The sequence below is a fragment of the Corapipo altera genome, unplaced genomic scaffold, assembly GCF_003945725.1.
Source record: "Corapipo altera isolate COAL_440 unplaced genomic scaffold, ASM394572v1 54, whole genome shotgun sequence".
NCBI classification, from domain to species: domain Eukaryota; kingdom Metazoa; phylum Chordata; class Aves; order Passeriformes; family Pipridae; genus Corapipo; species Corapipo altera.
In genome coordinates this window covers 18,480-38,735 of record NW_020884902.1, presented here as the reverse complement: position 1 = coordinate 38,735, position 20,256 = coordinate 18,480, and the positions used below count along the sequence as shown (strand labels likewise).

Genomic DNA, 20,256 nt, shown 5'->3' with positions numbered 1-20,256 from the left:
CATGGACATTTGTTATCTCTAGATATGAATGTAGATTTTCAGACAGCTCTCCCAGCCATACAGGGAAGGGGAGATGCCACACTTTGTGTAATGCAAACCTGGGTAATCTGGGATGTGCTGGAGAATGTAGTACAGGGTCAGCCAGCAGCATGAACTGAGCAGTGCAGGAAGCACAAGGCACTGGCTCTGAGGGTGGGGACTAATTAGCTCAGTACAATGCAGAACCCAACTGGCTCTGCTGCCCAGTTACTAAACCTGCTGGCGGCACCTTGCTCCTGGCTCTAGCCCTGGTGCTGATGTGCCACTGCTCCACAGCTCCAAACAGCTGCTGAGTCTATGTCTGTGCTTCACCCTCCCCTGTCCTTCTAGGACCATAAACACCCTGTCATGCTCTCACCACTATTGGCACTGTCACTAGCAATGCCAGAACTGAGCTTGAGCTAATTAGGTTTAAGTGGATTGTCTGGTGCTGTGTACAGTCACGCTATTGAACTCTGCATGTCCACTTCCAGCTGTGCACTACTGGGACACTCAAGCTGTGCTTGCACGGAGCCAGTTACCCCAATGTTCTTGTTTCTCACCAGTATCATATTGAGCCCATGTGCCCTGTGCTCAGGGATCTGCGCTGTGAATCTGTTGTTTGAGTCTGTCTCCACTGTGATCATGAGTGTCTCACAGTTGCCATGCTCTCCATGCCTGCAGTGAACATGGTCAGTGCTCATTCACCTGGGATTCCCAAATGAAAATCAAACAAAAAGACTGATAAACAACTTGAGTAGTAAGTGGAATTAAAACTATAGCCAAATTATGCTAGATTAGGCAGGAATGCACAGGTGTTCACTACATATATGTAAGAGTGCAAAAAGGTATGAGTATGAGATAGAGGAAGATATCCATGAAGGTGTATGAGGTACTGTAAGAGGATGCAGAAAAAAATCGATGTGTCTATAGAAAAAGAGAACAGCTGGTGTGTGTATTTGTGTGAAAGAAAAAAAGAAATTAATATGTAGGTGAGAACAGTTGTGAAGTAAGAGACAAAGAAGGCTCTGTTTAAGCAGACGAGTAAAGGAGAATACATGAGGTAAAGAGAATTATGTGCAGACATTCTTTCTTTGTTAAAGTAGTGTATTTTAAGTTACTGGCAACACAGCAACTGGCAGTGGCATGTAATGTCTCAGTGACCCTGCAACATCTTTTTTTAAATTCAAAGCCATGAAAAATATTTTTGACATTGTTTCAACAGTCAGTTTAATCCACCAGAACCAAATTATTTACAAGCAGTTCTTGACTTCTCAAACAAAATCAGATCACTTGGTGTAATAATGTAACAGCTGATATTGTGTGGATGCCAGTTCTTCCAGAGTGGAATAGTTCAAGTAATTTTGAGAGCAAACAAGTAGTTCATTTGAACTCTGGACATGCAATGCTTCCCTGTGTTGAACTACCTGTCCGATTTGCTGAGGCAAGTTGGGGAGCTTTAATGGGAAGAAATGCTTTAGGACAAGAGGGCATGGTCTTAAACTATGCCAGAGGAGGTTTAGGTTGAATATTAGGAAGAAATTTTTTACAGAGAGAGTAATCAGCCATTAGAATGGGCTGCCCAGGTAGGTGGTGAATTCACCGACCCTGGAGGTTTTAAGATGAGACTGGATGTGGCACTTAGTACCATGGTCTAGTGACCACAGCAGTGTTGGATCAAGAGTTGGACTTGATGATCTTGGAGGTCTTTTCTAGCCCGGTTGATTCTATGATTCTGTGATTCTAAGTTCTCTTCTGTATTTCCATTTCTTGTTACAGCTGAGATGCTAGATAGTCCTGGATTTAAGAGTAATCACTCTGACCGGGCAGGAAATCTACCCTATATATCCTTGTGTATGTCTTTGGGGTTACCTTACATGGCTGGAGAACATTTGCTTGAATAGAAGTTCACTCTTTCTGGTATGCAACTAAAACTTAGCAAAGTATATTCACAGCATGAGATAATCTCTCTCTCTCTCTCCATAACCATTTGTAGTACCAGAAAGATCTTAGTAATGTGAGAGCACTCTGGACACAGCAGCTTGCCTCAGAGAAATCTAGTGGAAGGTGTTTTTGAGAAGAAATAAATTTTTGGTGGAAGAGGAAGGAAAAACACAGCTTTTTGCTCTCTGGCAATTTGATGCTCTTCTCTGTACAGCTTGGGAATAATCATTCCCTTTGCACAGACCCTAAAGTGTGTAGCTTGAGTTTGCAATGCAAAAGTTGGCCTCCTGTGGGATGCCAAAATTCTGAAGGAAATCCGATACAGGAATTTTAAATATTTTGAGTTGGGAAAATTAAATTAAAATAGAATATGAAGGGTATAACCTTGTTTCTAATGGGACAATAGTGAATATTGCTACTGCTTTCAGAGGGATCAGAAAAAAACCTCTAATGAAACAGGTTCTGGTTGGTAAGAATGAGATTCAGTTATTAAATTCCTTGTGAATTTTAACCAGTCTTTCAAGTCTAATCCTATTACCTGTTGTTATAGAAACAGGTTGTTTGTAGTAGGGTACCTGGCATTTGGGTTACTGGAAATATGATCATTCACAACCATTGTATAGTCTCCCTGCTGGTAGCTACTGGCTTTGTTTTCACCAGAGAAGAGGGTGCCTGAATTTGTTTGATTTTGCATTTAAATTCTGCTGTGAAGATGACCTGGCAGCTAGAGGCATTTTTCTTTTTAACAAAGTAACAGACTTGCTGGACACTAGAGTGCTAAGCCCTTGAATGCTGGCTTTGTATGATTGTAAAAGCAGGTAAGAACCTTTCTTGCCAACTGAGGAGGTCTGGCAGCTTTTTCTGTCCAATAATCCAAGGTCCCTCCCTAGACCCTTCACTCACTAGTCAAACCATTTTGTTACAGTCACTCTTCTGACTGTTGGGAGTCTCAAGAGAAAAAAGGATGTTTACAGATGAGGAAACAAAGTTTTACAGTACACTACAATTTATTAAAAATTATTCTATAGAGATGAGATGAGCACTGTATACCAGCCTATTTTGTAGATATTATCACCTCCTATCAGATAATGAGAAGTCATTTGGAGTCTTACACATAGTTAATCTTCGCTTTGTTTTGCATCATATCTTAGTCTGATGCACTCAAGAACCCAGATTATTTGACTGTGCAATTTTATATATGCCAAATGCAGTCACTGAACTCTAAAACTTGCTCATACACTAGAGAGGTTGTCAAGGTGCAAACCTGTATTCATCAGACCCCTCTTCAAAAGAAGCATGTCTGCACCAGCTCAGTCTCAGTGTGCAGTGAAATAAAATGCGACAAAAGTTATTTCCTTAACAACATAAAACTAACCTGACAGACATGTTCTTATTGGTGACATCAACACCAGGACTTCTGCCAGTCTTGAAATTATTGTTTACCATGGTTGGAAATCTTTGTAATACAGTCTAAGTGAATTCTGAATAAGCTTGAAGAATTTCTAAATGCCAATTACTCTAAGTCATCAGTGTGGCTGAATAAACCTGCACCATGTGTGTGCCTGTTCCTCCCTTCTTCATGGACATTGTGGGTACCTCTGTTGTGGGCCTAATATTCACCTTTTTTTGGAGAAGACAATAGTTTTGAGAACTCTTCTAAAGAATTTCACTGTTGACTTATTTGACAAGTGAGAAGTTTCTGTTTCAACAACGAGTTATTCATGTATTAAATTTTTTTTAATGAATGCAGCATTCATTGCTATAATCCTTTCAACTGAAAGAACAGGGTCAGGAAAAACTTCTCAACAGAACATTCTGTTCTGAAGTTAAGTATTGAAAGGTTCCGGCTCAAGGAACTTTGTCACAAGAGAGGTTTGGAACTCAGTCTATTTCCCTGCCTAACTTTACTTCTGAATAACGTGGCCCAGGTTACCTGCTCCAGACATTTCCAAACCATGGCAAACGCTTTTCTTTGGCTTTGGCTTTAGATTCCTTCATGAACACTCAGATGCAAAACAGCAGTTAACATCTGAAGTTTATTCTTTCCCAGCTTACTCCTTTTAGAGCTCCTGAATAACTATGTTCTGAAATGTCACATTCATCAAGACATGAACAAACAAACTTGAACAAACTCCTGTGTTTATACAGCAGGTCATGTCCTTAAAGGGTCAGAAAAGCTCAGTGGTATCTATCTATCTATCTATCTATCTATCTATCTATCTGTCTATCTATCTGTCTCTCTCAGGAAAGTCCCTTGTGAGAAGCAAGATCCATCACACAGTGTAATTGGTATCTTAAAGACCATGACCTTTTTTTCCCAGATGAGCTGTTTCCCTTGTTTGCCCCTCTCCTATTTTTCAAGATAAGGAATACCAATGAATGCTTGGTTTTGGGAAGTGCCTTGAGATCTACGGATTCAAATCCCTTTTTGAGTGGAAACTCTTCTGGAATGAAAAGGCTTTAAAATGTGTGCAGGTTTAGGTGGAGTTGGATACGTATTTCATATATCGGTGCATGGTTTCCTAGGCAGAAAAATACAGAGTCTGTACTAGCTCTGTGGTTTTGTTGACATACCTCACCTGGGGAATCATTGAGCATTTCAGTGGAGAAGAATACTGACAACAGAAGATGATCCCAATGACTGCCAATCACATGCAGAGCACCCAGCCTCCCCCTTCTTAATTGTATTAGCTACAGCCTTCTGTGTCAGACTTCTCAGACATTGGGTGTAAGACACAGAAGCTGAAAATTGAAGGAATGATTCACTGGCAGAAGTAAGATGCACATGGCAGCAATCTTGTTCTTCCCCACCCTGATATTCATGCCTATCCCAATTGGAAAATATTGTTCCTGTTATTCCAGGTCCAGCTATATATTGGAGGAAGTCCAAAGGCGTGTCTTTTAACAGTTCTTCCCTTAGGCATCTCTGTCTTCTTGGGAGTTCCTTTGCCTTGCTGACAAGCTGTAAAGTCTGGATCCAAGCACGTGGATCTTGCTAGTATTGCTGTGGACAGTAAATTCACACTGTTCTGTGTACTATTCTGTATGCTGGTGCTGACACTGATTCTGCAACTTTTTTCTTAAGGATACAACTAGAGAGGGGAATGGAGACCCTTTACTTGTTTATAGGAATATGAATATAAATAGCACGACTGCCACACAAACTACCTTCTAGCAACCTTGCCTATCTACTGTCCTCTGTGGGCTTCCTTCTGTCTGCTGCAGAGCTGCCTTATTCTCTTGGTCTGCTCAGAGATGATAGAAGCCTTTGAAAATTCTCTATATGCATCTCACAGGTGGCATAACCAGGTCCTGTGCAGTGCAGGCCACTTCCCAGTGTAGTTTACTGTATGTTTTCCCCCACAGTTGCCAACTTCCCTTTAGAAACCTCTTGGAGATTACCTAGGATGACAGTGTGACTTTTGGAGAATGTCATAGAGCAGGTGTGCCGAGGCAGCGTGTGGAACCACTGGGCAGGGCCTGAATTTCACATAACAAGCAAAGAACCAGCACAGAAACAGGAATTATGCATTACTCATCCTTGCAATTATGTTGCCTTTTCTTCTCACCTTATAAATGGATCTTGCAATATCTGTGGCTGCAGATATCTGATCTTCAGAAGCAGATTACACAGTTGCTGCAGATATACTAGGAAGAAGGAGATGCAGGAATTTTAATCCTTATGTTAGCAAATTCTCCTGGTCACCTGATATAATTGCAGCCTTGCAATCTCCCATCTTAGCACAGGCTGGGTCTCCTCTATAAATTCCTTGTATACATTTCATTTCTTGTTTGCCGGGTCCCTGCTAGCAGTCCTGAGTAGAAATTTGGCCATGGTACCAAGACCTGCAGCTCTTACACTGTGATGCTGACAGTCAACCCTTTGAAGTTTTGGGCAAGTCACCTTGCCTCACTGTAACCATTTCCTCAGCTTTAAAATGGAATAATAATAATGCCCACTCATACAGCTACAATGAGTAGCTTCTTTTGTCCCTCTGAACATGTAAAGCATTCTACAAGTATTCATTAGTTGTTCTTACTAACAGTTGTTATTATTTTGTGATGTTGGGCCAATGGTACATTGTCAAGCCCCAAATTCCCTGTACTGGAGCTATTATGGAAGATGGTAGCAGCTACAAAGGCTATGTCTGTGCACAGTAGCTCCAGCTGGTGCAGGCACATGGTGTCATTCAGCACAAGCAGAGATACTGGCTGCTTCCCTTAAGTGTAGGTGCATTAATGCAGGGCACCAGCAGTGCTTCTGATGCTGAAGCTGCCTCATCTGCTGCAGTGAGTCTGCACCCATCACTCATCTTCCCCTAGTGCAGATGTACTTAAGTTCTTCAGCCGTCTCACCCAGCGACCTTAAAAAAGCTGATCAGACAAATCTTCATTCCTAACTTGGGATCAAAGGTTAGGACCTCTATATTTTTGTATCATTCCTGCTCATGCATACACATAACGGTGTTTCATACCAAGTTTCACAACTAGATAAAAATATTGGTCAGGCTACAGCAATCTAGATTTTATGAAGGTGGATGAAAAGTTTTGTGGAAGAAGCAAATTTTTTGTAGTTCTGTTTAAGACACATAAAGAAGCCAAATACATGTTCCAGGACTTGTTTTTTCACAGTGCCATATGTAACAAACAGTACCTATGGGAGAGCAGTGAATGATGGGAAGGTATAGTATTCCAGGCATTTCTTTAGCACAAATAGTATTTTAAGGAATTTAATAGTAATTTAAGTAATAGTATTTTCCCCTTGTTTCTGCTGTACAGGATATATTTGGCTACAAAACTCAAAGCTGCCGAAAGGCCTTGTGCATTGCTGGATACATCTTGTCCTGTGGGGCTCTGTGGCTACTGTTTTACTGGAAGCCAGAGTGGGATGTGTGGGTAAACTGCATCCGCTGCAACTTGGAAGAAGCGGATATTGTTCTCCTTAGAACAACAGTAAGTGCCTAGTTTAATCTTTAGAGTAGTCCCTAGTATGTAGTTATTTGGAAGATAAGTTAATTGAAAGGAATCCGGTTGGCTGAAATCTCTTACGTTGTTGTTTTCCTGCAATAATATTTTATGTGCACCATTGTTGATCTAAAGAATTCTCAAGTATTCCACAAATTATGTGTATGATGATGATTGGAATGGATGATAACAGATGATCAGACAAGCTGAAAGAAATTGAGGTGATAAAACTTGTAATATCCCTGCTTTCAAGACCGTGTCATTTATTCTCAGTCCTTCCTCCTCCCTTCTGCCACACCTGTGCTTCCTACCTTGTAGATCTGTGCTCCAGATTCTAAAGCATCTGTTTAATTGGCAACGTCCAGCAGATCCTTTCTCCCTCCTTTTTCCTGGACTTGGCTGTCCCAGCGAAGATGCCCCTCTCTGCCCAAATTTATCTAGTGAGCCAAACTAAAGGTTTGTCTATCTCTGTCCCCAGCAGTGTCCAACAGTGTGTCATGAGGGATCAGTATAAAGAAGAGGGCAAGCTTAGATTGTTTTCTTGGCTGTATGTATCCGTTTTCCATCGGCCCTTCCCCGTGTCCAGTAAGCTCACAGTCCTGCAGTTAATGCTTTCAGAGCTGTTATGTTTTGCTAGTAGATTCCTAATACAGGTTTCTCTCTGCTGAGGACTGTAAGGAAGCACTGCAACATAAGCAAACCCTGATTTTATTTCATGGAAGCTACTGCGACACTAAAGGAAGCAAACTGAGACTCGATTCTGAATCCCAACTGAGCCTGAATATTCCAGGAGCTGGCAGGGTTGCTTTACTTCCAGAAGTTTGATTTGTTCTGCTTCAAAGATTCCTGAACAATGGCATTTTCAACGTTTGCAATTGAAAAATGGATCACTTGGTACCACTGTGTTTGAGCTGCCTTCTTAAATGAGCAGGGAAGCATGCAGTTAAAATCCCAGGTTTTGAACCTCATAGATCTGCCTGTTGAATTTTTATAATGAAACAATCTGCATCCTAAAAGGCTGTGGGTATGTTTTTCTTTTTTTTAAAACAGCATATTAGGCTTAATATCCCTTTTTCATCCTCAATTCAGTTTGCATTTTTAATTACCTAATCTCGTGTGTCATTTTAAAAAGCACTTTTCAAATAAATGGGGTTTTAAATGATCCTTTATGTAATTAAACAAGAATTGAGTCATATTATATGGTCTTGTTATCAAGAAGCTTTCTCAAATTATTCTCTGTGCATTTGAAAATTTCATCAGCAATTTCTACCAATAATTGCTATCAGGCAGTTCCAAAGTTAAACTTATTTTATAAACTATTGGAAGATTATGAACTCAGTTTGTGTTAAAGGCCTGTATATGGTTCCATAAGGGAGGCATGGTGCTAACACACTTCTTCCAATGAAATGTTAACTCAGGAGTGACTGTCAGAAGGTATTGGCACTAAGCATCTGTTTTTCAGCCCAGCACTGTGTTCCTTTTGATCTTCCTTTTACAGTACGGTCACTGCATCTCAGATTGCCCTGTCCTGTTTGCCTGTCCTAGATCATGACCTGGGTGTTCACATTCCACCCTTATCAGCCAAGCACCAGATCTGTGGTCATTGAATTATTTGCAGTACTCACATTTTGACAGGATGGTGGTTCTGTTCCCATTCTGCCGATTTTTCTATCAGTCACAGGTGTGGTGAGTCTCCTGTTGATTAATCCTTTCAAAAAGCTATGGCAGTGCTCTAGAAATGCCTACTGTAATCATTCTCTCCAAGGTGATAGTGAGTTTGTTCTGGTTTTGGGGGAAATTGTGACACTTCTATTTTATACTCATTTAGGATGAATTTCGAATTTATTCTCGGGAGACTGTGACATGGATCTCTGTGTCTGCACTTATCAAAAGTAGATCAGATTATCCAGCCACTGCTGAGGAAGACTCAATCTTCAGCAAAGCCATAATGAAGCCAAGTTTTCAAGTAAGTAAAGTATTCCCTGCAGCATCTGGGAAATGATGGCAAATCTCAGCCACACTTCATGGAGTGAAACTGAGTTGTGAAACCTACCCAGCTAAGAAACTTGCAGCTTGAGAAACACAGTGAGCTGTTGAAAAACAAGACAGATTTTGGAGAACTGTACTCACCTCTGTAAGGACTGTACTCACTCTGAGGTGGGTCATGAAAAAAGAATCCTCACTATTTCTGAGAGAAAACCTACATTACAAGTAGGAGAGCTTCAGGACACTAGGGTTGGCAGTGAAGAATCAGAACTCCAGACCAAAACCTCATTCCTGGCATAAGAATAAAGGAATTTAGGGGTGACTGTGTCTGAAGAGAAACTGTGCAGAACCAAAACCAGCTGCCACAGTAACATGAAAACAAGGATGAATGCAGCTGGTGGGGAATAGAACAGAAAAGTGCCTATGCAGAACTGCATCAGTATTTCCAGAAGTGTTTCATTAACACATTTTGCTTCCTTGCCTTTGTATGTACCAATTTGGGCTTTAAAGTACATTTTTTTGGAATCATTTTATGCTGTTAACTGTTCTTGTAAAAATGTATCCTGATCTCTGTCAGTTCCGTAGCTTTGAGATCCCAATTAGGCACTGGGGAGAAGGCAGACAATTAATTGATCCAACCAGATGACAAGGTCCCTCATGAGTTGAGTAAACATAATTATCTCCTGTTTAGAATAAGTACCAGACAGTTCAGTTATGTGTCTTGCTTAGCATTACATGTTAAATTGGTGTGAGCAATAGGAACACAATGATATGTTTGTTAATATCTGGCTCTTGATTATAGATACTAGATCACTGCACTGAGGAATCCATAAAAGATCTGTTTTCCCTTTCAGAAAATAAATTTCTAACTTACCAACATTTCTTTTTATTTCTACAACAATTTTTAGTAAATATTTTTATAATGAATCTAATTTTAGCTGAGCAAAGATGCTGCAGCTGTTTGTATGGACATATATTAATGTACATAAGAAAGTTTAGTTTCAGTTAGTTTAATCAATGGTCACAGTATGAAGAAAGTGGAGACTGGTCTGTAACACTTTTCAAAGGATTGAATTAGTAACATAAAAAAGCCAGATAACCTCAAGTAATAGGCCCTTTGATTTCATATCAATCAAAATATCTAGATAGAAATGACCAGATTTCAAAGCAGCAAAGAGCAAACAGTTTAATCCTTCACTAGCAATTCAAAAGCCCCTACTTATAAGTCAATTATAAAACATTTTTGCCACTTAAGCTACCTAAGTCCACAGAGTTATGTGTAGTGCCCAAGAACTGTCCAAGGACCTGTTCTGACAGAGAACTGAGTCCCTCATTTCCCACTCTGGTTTTTAGCATTGCAAACATTTCAGCTCCAATTGCACGAAATCCTGACTCCAGACCTCTTGTTAAGTTAATGACTGTGGTTATAGCTCCGTTTTGAGATGGTGTGTGAGTTGAGTACAGATTTCATTGGCCTGTAATAATGCTTATTGCACTGGGTAGTCCCCTGGTATTGCACTGAGAGTCCCCTGGAGCTGATTTCTTTATCATTAATGTGTACAGGTGTATGGCCCTGCCTTCTACCAGCTGATAGGAAGTACCATTATCTCTAATAGGCTTTGTTACTCTTGCACAGAACAGGACAGACTCCTTTTGCAAGTTATAAATGACAGTGTGTGTTCCTAATGGATAACTGCTCTGCAAGAGCTTACCATTAGCAGTGACTCAGTATCCTGGGATGGCCTTTCTTATCTCTTGTCATATCTGTTCAGCTGAAGGGCACAGCACCCTGCCTGGAAATGGCCCAAAGCCCCCTGCTTTCCTCAAAGCCAGATAGAAGATAAGGGAGTTGTTGGCTGAAGACAGGATTTGCCAACTGTTTGTGTACCCACCATGGCATCAGTGATCTCTTCCGTTCGTGCTATGAAATGAGTGAAGACTCTATTTCTTTCTTCAGAAAAGTGGGAGAGATGAACACTGCTTTGTACTTGATTGACCTAAAGATTTCTAAAGCTTAGTGGAACCTGACTGAGGTGGGGATCCCACCCTATAATTTAACAAGAGAGTTAGTGTATGCATTCCTGTCTTCTTCCCCTTCTTGCCCCCATATAATTTGCCTTATCTGTACTTGACCCCTGTGAGAGTGCCTAGCTGAGACATGTGAGCAGGCCTGGGAGAATTTTTGTTTGCTATGTTGCATTTATTGTTGTCCCTGTCTTGTTTTGCAGGTGAAAACTATCCAAGTACAAAAAATCCGCTATGTCTGGAATATCTATGCAAAACAGTTCCAGAAAGTTGGGTGAGTGCTCTGCACTGGTTGCACGAGTCTCTGAGGAAGTCAAGCTTCTTTGTGAATAATGTCCTAAGGAAGACACTCCCTTTGTATTTTAGAGTCCTAGAAGACCACCACACTTGTTCAGCTATACATGCAAAATTTGGTTCTGGTCTCACCTGCAATGAACAGGATGTCAGGTACATATTTTAAAATGTGACAACTCAACATACGGATTTCAAAATGTAAATTCACTGCTCTTGGTGCACTTTCCAGGAGTTTCTTCTGTATTTTGTAGTATGCACGTAATTTTAGATGAAACTGCCATGTGTGAGCACACTGAATGAAAAGGGCTAGAGAATTTTTTGTATTCCTTGTCAAAGTTTTTTAAATGTCTCAGTATTCATCATTGTTACTGTTACTGTTCTCAATCAGGAAATAACTATGTCCTGTAACTAACTTGAAGTAGTTCTTATTTGGAGTAAGAGAAAGTCTCTGTGAAACAGTGCAGATAAGTTGTGTGTTTGCTTCTTCAGTGGGGCTCCATGTAATCATATTGAACTTCTAAATCAGCTAGTCCTGGTAATTGAATTTATTGTCATAAACTACTGTATCTTTAAGCAAGTTACAGAATATGTATTCTTAAAACTGCTGAATAGAGAAATGATCTTCAGTGGATTGAATACGGAAAATCCAGCTCCTGACCTTAGCTCATGTTAAATCTTACATTCAAATCAGCTTTAACTTTTTGCAGAATTATTTGGTTTTAGATTATTTAGTTTTCTCGAAGAAAGACCCTCACAGCCTTTAAACTGGGATCAGTGCAAGCTCTCAGGAATATTTCTTGAGTGATATTGTCACTGTTTTATCTGTAAGTGATGTGTCTTTCTCCCATACAGGAGAGTTATATGTGGGCCAAACACTATTGATGTTCCAGTGATCCCTATTTGGAAACTACTCATCAAAGAGGTTAAGCATTTCTGTTTCTTTTATTCTAAGCTGCTTGGGGAGGCAGAGTGTACATATAATTGATTCTATATCTGAATTAGCTTCCCACTACTCACTCTTCAGGTATACTCCTTTTTCAAATCCTGTTTAAAGCTGTTCCCTGAAATCACCATAAATTCATTTATTCTCCATTGTTCCCTATCCTCCATCCCCTTACCTGTATGGCTGGCTGGTATTTGTATGTATCTGTGTCCTGGGAGCACATTTTATTTTCCTTATGAGGGCCAGTGAATGTTTACAAGCTGCACTGGAAATCAAACCTTCCAGGCTAGGGCTGTCTCTTAATCAGCAGAGATTAAGTGAATGGCAGTACCTGGTGCATGCCCACAGCTGCAGAGAGATCCAATGAACTCATGACTCTGGGCACAGCACCATATAAACCAACATCTTTTCAGACAGGATCTGGTTATATGTGGCCTAAACAGGGTGTTTGTGGAGTGTGCCTATGGTATGTGAGCTCCATGCTCACGGCGCAACCTGCTCTTCTCTCACCTTTATTACATTTCTTGTGAGAAGCAAACAAAGTAAGGATTGGGCTGAGTCATTCACATCCCAAATAGCATCCTATTGGTCCAGATTATCTAGTGCTTCTGTCAGATGGAAATGGTCTAATCTGATTAGACTGAAGCCACTGCTAAGAAAATTAGGAAGGGGGCCAGGAGACACATCACTTAATATCTTTTATTCCTGCCCTTTTCTAACATGATGGACTGTTTAGGTATACTGGGACCACTTAAATGTGACCTGCTCTTTACTGTTGCTGTCTCTCCAAATAGGTCCTAAATCCATTTTACGTGTTCCAGCTGTTCAGTGTGTGCCTGTGGTTTGCTGAAGATTACATGGAGTATGCTACTGCCATCATAATCATGTCTCTCCTCTCAGTATTTTTGACTGTATACGATCTCAGACAGGTGAGACACCTCACCTTTTTCCACAAGGACAATTTATTTCTAATGTCTGGGAAAGGCCAGGATGTTGCAATATGCACGCAGTGCTATGAGAGTTACTCAGAGGTTTAGTTCCATGACATTGTGTAGTACCAGGTGCAGTGACCTGGGCTCCTAGTCATCATAATCTCTGTGAGGTACTTTACCCACACCCTCCTTCCCCATTCCAGTGTTTCCCTTTGTGACCTTTTGTTACACCTTCTCCATAATTAGGGTGGGGAACTTCTTTCTCAGTGTGATTGTATAATTCCTGGTAGGGCCAGACCCCAGTTTGAGGCCTCTCATAGCAACAAATAACAAATGGAAATAATTGTTAGTGGATAAATTGCATCATGTAAGATGTAACACTTTTGTGTGTTCTCCTTTAATTTATAGCAATCAGTTAAACTTCACAGTCTGGTTGAGTCTCATAACAACGTCACGGTCACTGTCTGCAGAAATAAGGAAGGTGATTCCTGTACACTTCTTTCTTCAATATGTTTTATTTCTATAGCAATTTATATCAAACACAAGCATGTATAGTATCAAATTTCTTCTAGAGCGATTTCCTGTTCTGTTTCTCACCTCAATTAACTTGTTTCTGCACATAAAGTTAATTTGACAGAAGTATGTTGTGGCACATTAAACATTAATAATTGAGTGCACCCTTAGCAAAAAATTGTCTGGAAAACTAAGTAATTTTTCTTAAAGCAGTGCTGACATAGCCAAGCACATAGCCATTGAATGGCTGTGAGTCCACCTAATTGCTCCATGCAAAGTCTGTTCATTGTCAAGGTATCTAAAGCACAATCCAAAAAGATGGAGTCAAACTAAGAAATGTAGATCCAGGCTTGTTCAGTTAGGTCAGTGTGTTGGAACAATTGGTTGGGCTCCTGGGGAAATAAGAAGGAGTTCTACAGTTGGAACTGATGCCTAGGCTTCCCTAAATATTGGAGGTTATATGCTTAGGTTCTACTGTGTTCCTTTGTTTATCAGCCATTATAAAGAATTAAGAATCTATTCAGCAGGTAGTTCCTTGTATTTTTTTTTCCCTTACCACAGGAAAATACATGAAGCACAAAGTTTGCATAACATGTCACTTACAGGTTTCCAAGAGCTGGAATCACATCATCTTGTTCCTGGAGATATGCTGGTTTTGAAAGAGGGCAAAACCCTTTTGCCTTGTGATGCCATCCTGATCAGCGGGCAGTGCATTGTAAATGAAAGCATGCTGACAGGTACAGCTCATCCCTTCCAGGTTTGCCATCTAAACATCATCATAGCCCCATGGTTTCAGCCAGTGACACAGGGTATACAGTGTTATCATGTATCATCCTTACAATGAGACACCCTTACTATGGCCTAAAAGGGGATTCTCAGTTGTTTGCTGTAATAAAGCCTAAATTGTAGTCGGTTGTCTAAATAGACAAGATAGACTTTAAGAAGGGCAATTCATCCTTTTCTACTCTTCTGGGGTGCAGAATTTAGGAAGAGATCCTCTAATTAGAAAGGAGAGAGTGGACAGTGAAGAGGAGTGAGCAGGACAGGAGAAGAAACAGTAGATGTGAAGCAAAGTGTTTCCCACACAGGGCCCACAGTCCGCTCAGGCTGTTGGGGTTCCTGTCACTCGCCCTGAATGTGTCATTGCTGCAACATCTTCAGCCTGTGGGAGTGTCTGTTTAGCCCTCCAGACACTTATCTCCACGTCCATTGATAGCAGTGGAGGGTGTACCAGGTGGGAGAGTTCACTGCAAAGCAGGATTTTTAGTGCAGGAGGTATTCATAGTTTCTTGTCTTTAAATTTGGTCCTAGTTTGAATCAAACTGAAACCAACAGTTCTCAAAGTTCATATAAATGACAAATTCCAGAAACCCCTTGCATTCAGAAAGCTTTAGCTGTCAGAAAATAATTAATCTTCGTCACATTAGTATCTGCTTTGACATAAACAGGATATTTGTCACCTGTCAAGCGTTGAGCTAAAGGCTCTCCTTTTTGCTAGAGAGGGAAAATTGGGAATGTCATGTTTAATGTCCTTGAGGGAATAGTTAGTGACCTGCACATGAGGTTCAAACCAGGTAAACAACTTGTGACCATCAAGTGCAGCCATGCAACAGAAGTTCAGGACTCTTTTCAAGTCTGTGTATCTACGGCCAGGATTTGGCATCCTTGCAATGCTTTTTCTCAGACTTACAGGAAGCTGTTGTACTGATGCAAAGGAGAGCTCTTGTCTGGCAGTCTGTTTGTTTGCTAGGCTTCAAACTCCATTCACTCTGGAGATGTCAAAATGTAAAAGTAAAATTTCTCTAAGTTGGTTTCTCTAGTAAACACCTCTGACTTGCAACCTAGATATCTAGGTACTGTACTTATTTGAACCTCTGCGGGCTGGTTTTAAGTGTACTGCAGTTTTCCTTATCTGAGCTAATCTTCCCTAGGGGAAAGTATTCCAGTAACAAAGACCCACTTACCCCAAGTTGATGACTTCAAGCCCTGGAGAACGTACTGTGCAGAGGATTACAAAAAACACGTCCTCTTCTGTGGGACAGAGGTCATACAGATCAAGGCAGATGACAGAGGAGCAGTGAGAGCTGTGGTGCTGCGGACTGGTCAGTCAACACTTCAGTTTGCTTCTCCTTTCATGATTTTTCTTGCTGGAACAGTCTTATTTAATGTCACATTTAGTTAAAGACATTAATCTAAATTCACAACAGTCAGATGGAGAATCATTATCCTGGGCTGGGCTAAGCCAGAACACATTGTTTCTGTTTGCTTGGCAAAACTTTTACAAAAACTACCAGCTTATGATTAAAAATGAGAATTTTGCTTTGCTTCCAAGACATTAAAAAAATCCTCTCATTAGGACAAAAATAACTTTTTTCTATACTCTGTAGATTAGATCACATAGACCAAAATGGAAGATCTGGGTCTTCTTTCATAAGTTGCAGATATTGAGTAACTTCAAAGCCCTCCATTCCTTGTAGAGAATTTTTGGAAATGTTTTCTCCTTGGAATGATTTTAGTTTGTCTTTCTAGGTTTCAATACAGCCAAAGGAGATCTAGTGAGGTCCATTCTCTACCCTAAACCCATGAACTTCAAGTTGTACAGAGATGCCCTCCGGTTCCTGATGTGCCTCATAGCATTTGCAGCCATTGGAATGATCTACACAGTGTGTGTATTTGCACTTAATGGGGTGAGTTACTAAATGCAGGAGAAATGGTCACACTTAGTTTTAAAGAGATTTGAAACTTGAGTGACTTCATAAGCATTTATATATAAAAACATAGCCCTTGTCGCTCCCCTTTTTACCTTAGTATATGAGGCCATTTTACAATGAATTGGTGACAGTACACAAGTTCTCACATATTCAATTCCAAGGCGCCAAACTCACTGTTGGCAAATCCTGTGCAAGCCCTGCATGCCTTATCCACAGTTTAGCACTCTGTAAGAGCCTTTTACAGACTTTTTCGTGGCGCTTTTTTTGTAAATTCCCAGAAAAAGCACAGGTGAGTCATGAGTTAAATGGGACACAGGCTTATGTGTCTTTGTGAAAAGGCAACTTTCCAAAAATTTCAGTTTAGAGCAAAGACCCATCTATCCCTGTCCTCTGTCTCTGAGAGTAACTGGTGTCAAATGCTTATGAAAGATGGTTAGGAAGAAGGGCAAGTACAGAACAATTCTTCTCTGTTATAGTCTTCTAATTGCTGAAGAGAAAGGTTTAGCAGTTCACTAAGCTGTCTTTTGTATCTGGATCATCTTGCTGTAATAGTCACTGAAAATCTGCCACAGGAAGGTTTAATCTATTTCTGAATTAATTTGTCTTTGACTTGACAACACCTGTGGCAGTGATTCCCACAGTTTCATTATGTACTGTGCAAAAGTGTTCTTAAAGCTTCTGTCTGAAATGCTGAAGTCACTGTAGGTTTTTGTTTTAGAGAAGTAGCAAATAGCTGCTTTCTGTTTGATGTTTCCTGTACTAATTATGACTTAAGAGATCACTGGCCACCCCTTCAGCCACCTTTCTTCCATGTTACAGAGCCTTGAACAATACAAGTGTAAACAAGATCCCTGAAAATCGATCCCTGAAAATCGATCCCTGAAAATGCTACAAAGAACTCTGTTTTCTTCTGCCTTTTTTCCCCCCATATCTTTGTATAGTCATTTGGGGGATGGTGGGGTAGTGAAAGGGAGGTAACTTACACTTAGTTGTCACTTAGCTTAATACCTTTGAGAACTCTGAGGAAATAACTTTTGCAAAGGCAACTATCCTGTATGAGTCACCAACATCTTGATGTGGAACTAAGACTTACTGTGTTTGGAAGCATCAAGGGCCAGCTATTCCCTGGGGGAGGCAAGCCAGGAGCCAAGGGTGACCAGAACACAAACAGTTTGCTCACTGACCAATGCACAATCACACAGTACCTGAATGTGGTGGGGAGAGCTGAGTGCAGGTAACAGCCCATCAACAGTCCCAGGCAAGGCAAAGTGGTAAATAATCTGGGAGTACAGTCAGAAGCAGAAGAAGATGAGGACAAGAGACAAGGCTACGACACACATCTTAAGGTGTCTGTCCAAGAGACTGGGCCAGAGGGAGGTACATCTACAGCATGGCTCAGACAGGGACTGAAGGCCCAGGCTTGAGCTCAAATGGAGCTCCTGAACCCATGAGCAGAAGGTGTGGATGGAGATGAGGCTAGTGAGGGTAACTAAGGCCTATTAGTGCACCTAAATCTCTAAATCTCTGGAGAGTTCACCTGAAACCCTTTTAAAACATTTCACTCATTCTCATGCATTGAGGTCAATGTAAGAAATAGTTATACACTGTAAACAGTAGTTATGCAAGTTTTAAAGCCTAATTGATTCAAAACTTTTCCAAAAGCTTTCAAGAAATCACTTCATGCCTTGATAATTATCTGTCAATGTAAAGTCCAAGTCCTGAGTTGCAAGGTTCATTCTGTAATTCAGCTTTTGAATAGTTTTTCTCCTGGGGAATAATTTGCAATCAGTTGGTTCAAAAGATTATTTCCCCTTAGGATATCAAAGCAAATGTGTTTAAGAATGTATGTTGGTGTCTGCTTTGCAGTTTTTCCCTTTTTTTAAAGTTAACTTCCTCCTTACAATATGCAAAATACATGCTGATGTTATCTCAACTGCTGAAATTGTCTTGTCAGACTAGTGTAAGATTGAGTCACAGGATGTACTAAATGCTTTCTTTTCTGTGAGTGTGTTTATCTAAAGGTGGGTGGTAAGTGCTTCATTCTAATATAAAATAGATAAAAATATTATCAAACTTGTGCCTTCTGTGGGCAGAGACAATATCAATGTGGAGATAATCAGAACATGGTGGCAATTCAGAACGTCAAATGCAACATGATTTGTGGTCCAAGTCTCAAGCTCAGAAGTAGTAATAGTAGATCTCTGTGATGGTTTGTGAGTCTTTCTGAACTGCAAATTGGCTTTAGTTTGCAGTGTCTCAGTTCTGAGGCCTGAATTGAAACCCATTCAATTCTTTAGCAGTGATACCAACTGCCAAGAGTGACGATGCCGACACTGAGCATACTGGCAGTCAGAGTTACACTGACCTCTAAACTCCCAAATTAGACATTGCTTTTAGAATGTAACTGTTACTTCCATGTCTCTTACTGCAGGTAAAAGCAATTTCCTTTCGCACCTCCTAGAATGTAAGATCAGAAGAAATCATTAGCTCACACATTCTGCCCTCCTTTTCAGCTCTATCCCATATGTCTCACCTATCATCCTAACATGCAGTCCAGAGCTATGCCTATAGGCAGTTGGATGAATGCCAACGCAAACAGCAGATTCCTGTGTGCTGTGTCATGGGAAACTGGATTCAACTGAGAGTTCAATAATCTAGTTGGCATGTTTGAGCTGGCGCTTTGGAGGAGACTGTGGCAGGTTTGTTTGTATGGAGAATGAATGAAGACCTGGAGGCTGCTCTTTAGCAGTGGTGAGGCCTTAAAGCCTCTGGTTAAATCAAGCTGATTAATTTCTTATGGAGAATAATACATAATGTACCATGGCCAGAAAACAGTGCAGCCTGAAGCACCTGCAGTGGAGGGGAGGAGGGTGAAGAAGTCTACACTCGGTGCAAGCAACACTCCTTGACGCTTTCTTCCTGGTAACTGCCTGTGTTATTATGTCAGGAGGAGGCAGGAGAGGTGGTAAAGAAGGCTTTGGATGTTATCACTATTGCTGTCCCGCCAGCTCTGCCAGCTGCCTTGACAACTGGGATCATTTATACCCAGCAGAGGTTGAAGAAAAAGGGTATCTTCTGCATCAGCCCACAGAGGATCAACATGTGTGGACAGCTGAACCTCATCTGCTTTGACAAAGTAATGGTTGTGTGGTGGTTATGCTCTTATTGGTAATGGGAGCTGTGCTAGGGGTGGGAAAGTATGGGGTTTGGTTTCCACTGTATTTTAGAAACACACTGACCAACCCTGTGTACTTAAGTTTTTGTTGACTGAACAGAAGCTGTTGCAAATTCTTGTTTTTCTTGGAATCTAGGAATTGCCTGGTAGCCCTTTTGCTCCACATTGTGCTGGCATTTTCTGGACTTCTTAAAATAAGTCTTGATTTTTATTCCTCTTGGAGCTCTCATGTGGGAACTTAATTTAAATGTACATTTTAACTTAGACTGGCACCTTAACAGAAGATGGCCTGGATCTTTGGGGCTTGCTGCCCTCTGAGAGAAACTGGTAAGGCTCCTTGACACACCAATAGTATTTAAATTTGGTGGGATGGTGACTGGATTCTCCTCCTAGACATATGAACAAATCTGAAAGACAGTTAATGCTGAAGAGCAGTTTGAAGCTCCCCATGTTTAGATTTTCAAATTTTATTTCTATAGCCTCTGGAAAATGAGTGGTTTGCTCCATCCCAGGGGTCCTACTCCACATGAAAAGATGCAACCACTGTTGTCAGCATTTGGCATAGCCTGTCCAGGCAGGTAGTCTCAGTAAACATGCTGAATTAGATCTCAGAGCTGCAGTGTTGCCCCAACCCTTTATGACAGGAAGTCGCTGTTAACCATGAGATTGACATTCAGTTCCTTCAGTGGCTGTGATTTTGCCCACTTACATTTCCAGAAATGTGCATGCACGATGATGCTCAAACTTATG

At 40.8% G+C, this 20,256-nt stretch overlaps 1 protein-coding gene across 1 annotated transcript in view; it reads left to right on the top strand.

The window, feature by feature from the left end:
• Positions 1-20,256, top strand: part of ATP13A4 (ATPase 13A4) — a 38,403-nt gene that overhangs the window by 1,035 nt on the left and 17,112 nt on the right. Inside the window, exons 2-13 of the mRNA XM_027650582.1 lie at positions 6,742-6,915; positions 8,756-8,893; positions 11,142-11,212; positions 11,305-11,385; positions 12,085-12,154; positions 12,970-13,104; positions 13,516-13,588; positions 14,226-14,357; positions 15,552-15,722; positions 16,150-16,307; positions 19,279-19,467; positions 19,772-19,833. Coding sequence (XP_027506383.1) covers positions 6,742-6,915; positions 8,756-8,893; positions 11,142-11,212; positions 11,305-11,385; positions 12,085-12,154; positions 12,970-13,104; positions 13,516-13,588; positions 14,226-14,357; positions 15,552-15,722; positions 16,150-16,307; positions 19,279-19,467; positions 19,772-19,833 — 1,454 coding nt within the window. The remainder of the gene's footprint in view (positions 1-6,741; positions 6,916-8,755; positions 8,894-11,141; positions 11,213-11,304; positions 11,386-12,084; positions 12,155-12,969; positions 13,105-13,515; positions 13,589-14,225; positions 14,358-15,551; positions 15,723-16,149; positions 16,308-19,278; positions 19,468-19,771; positions 19,834-20,256) is intronic.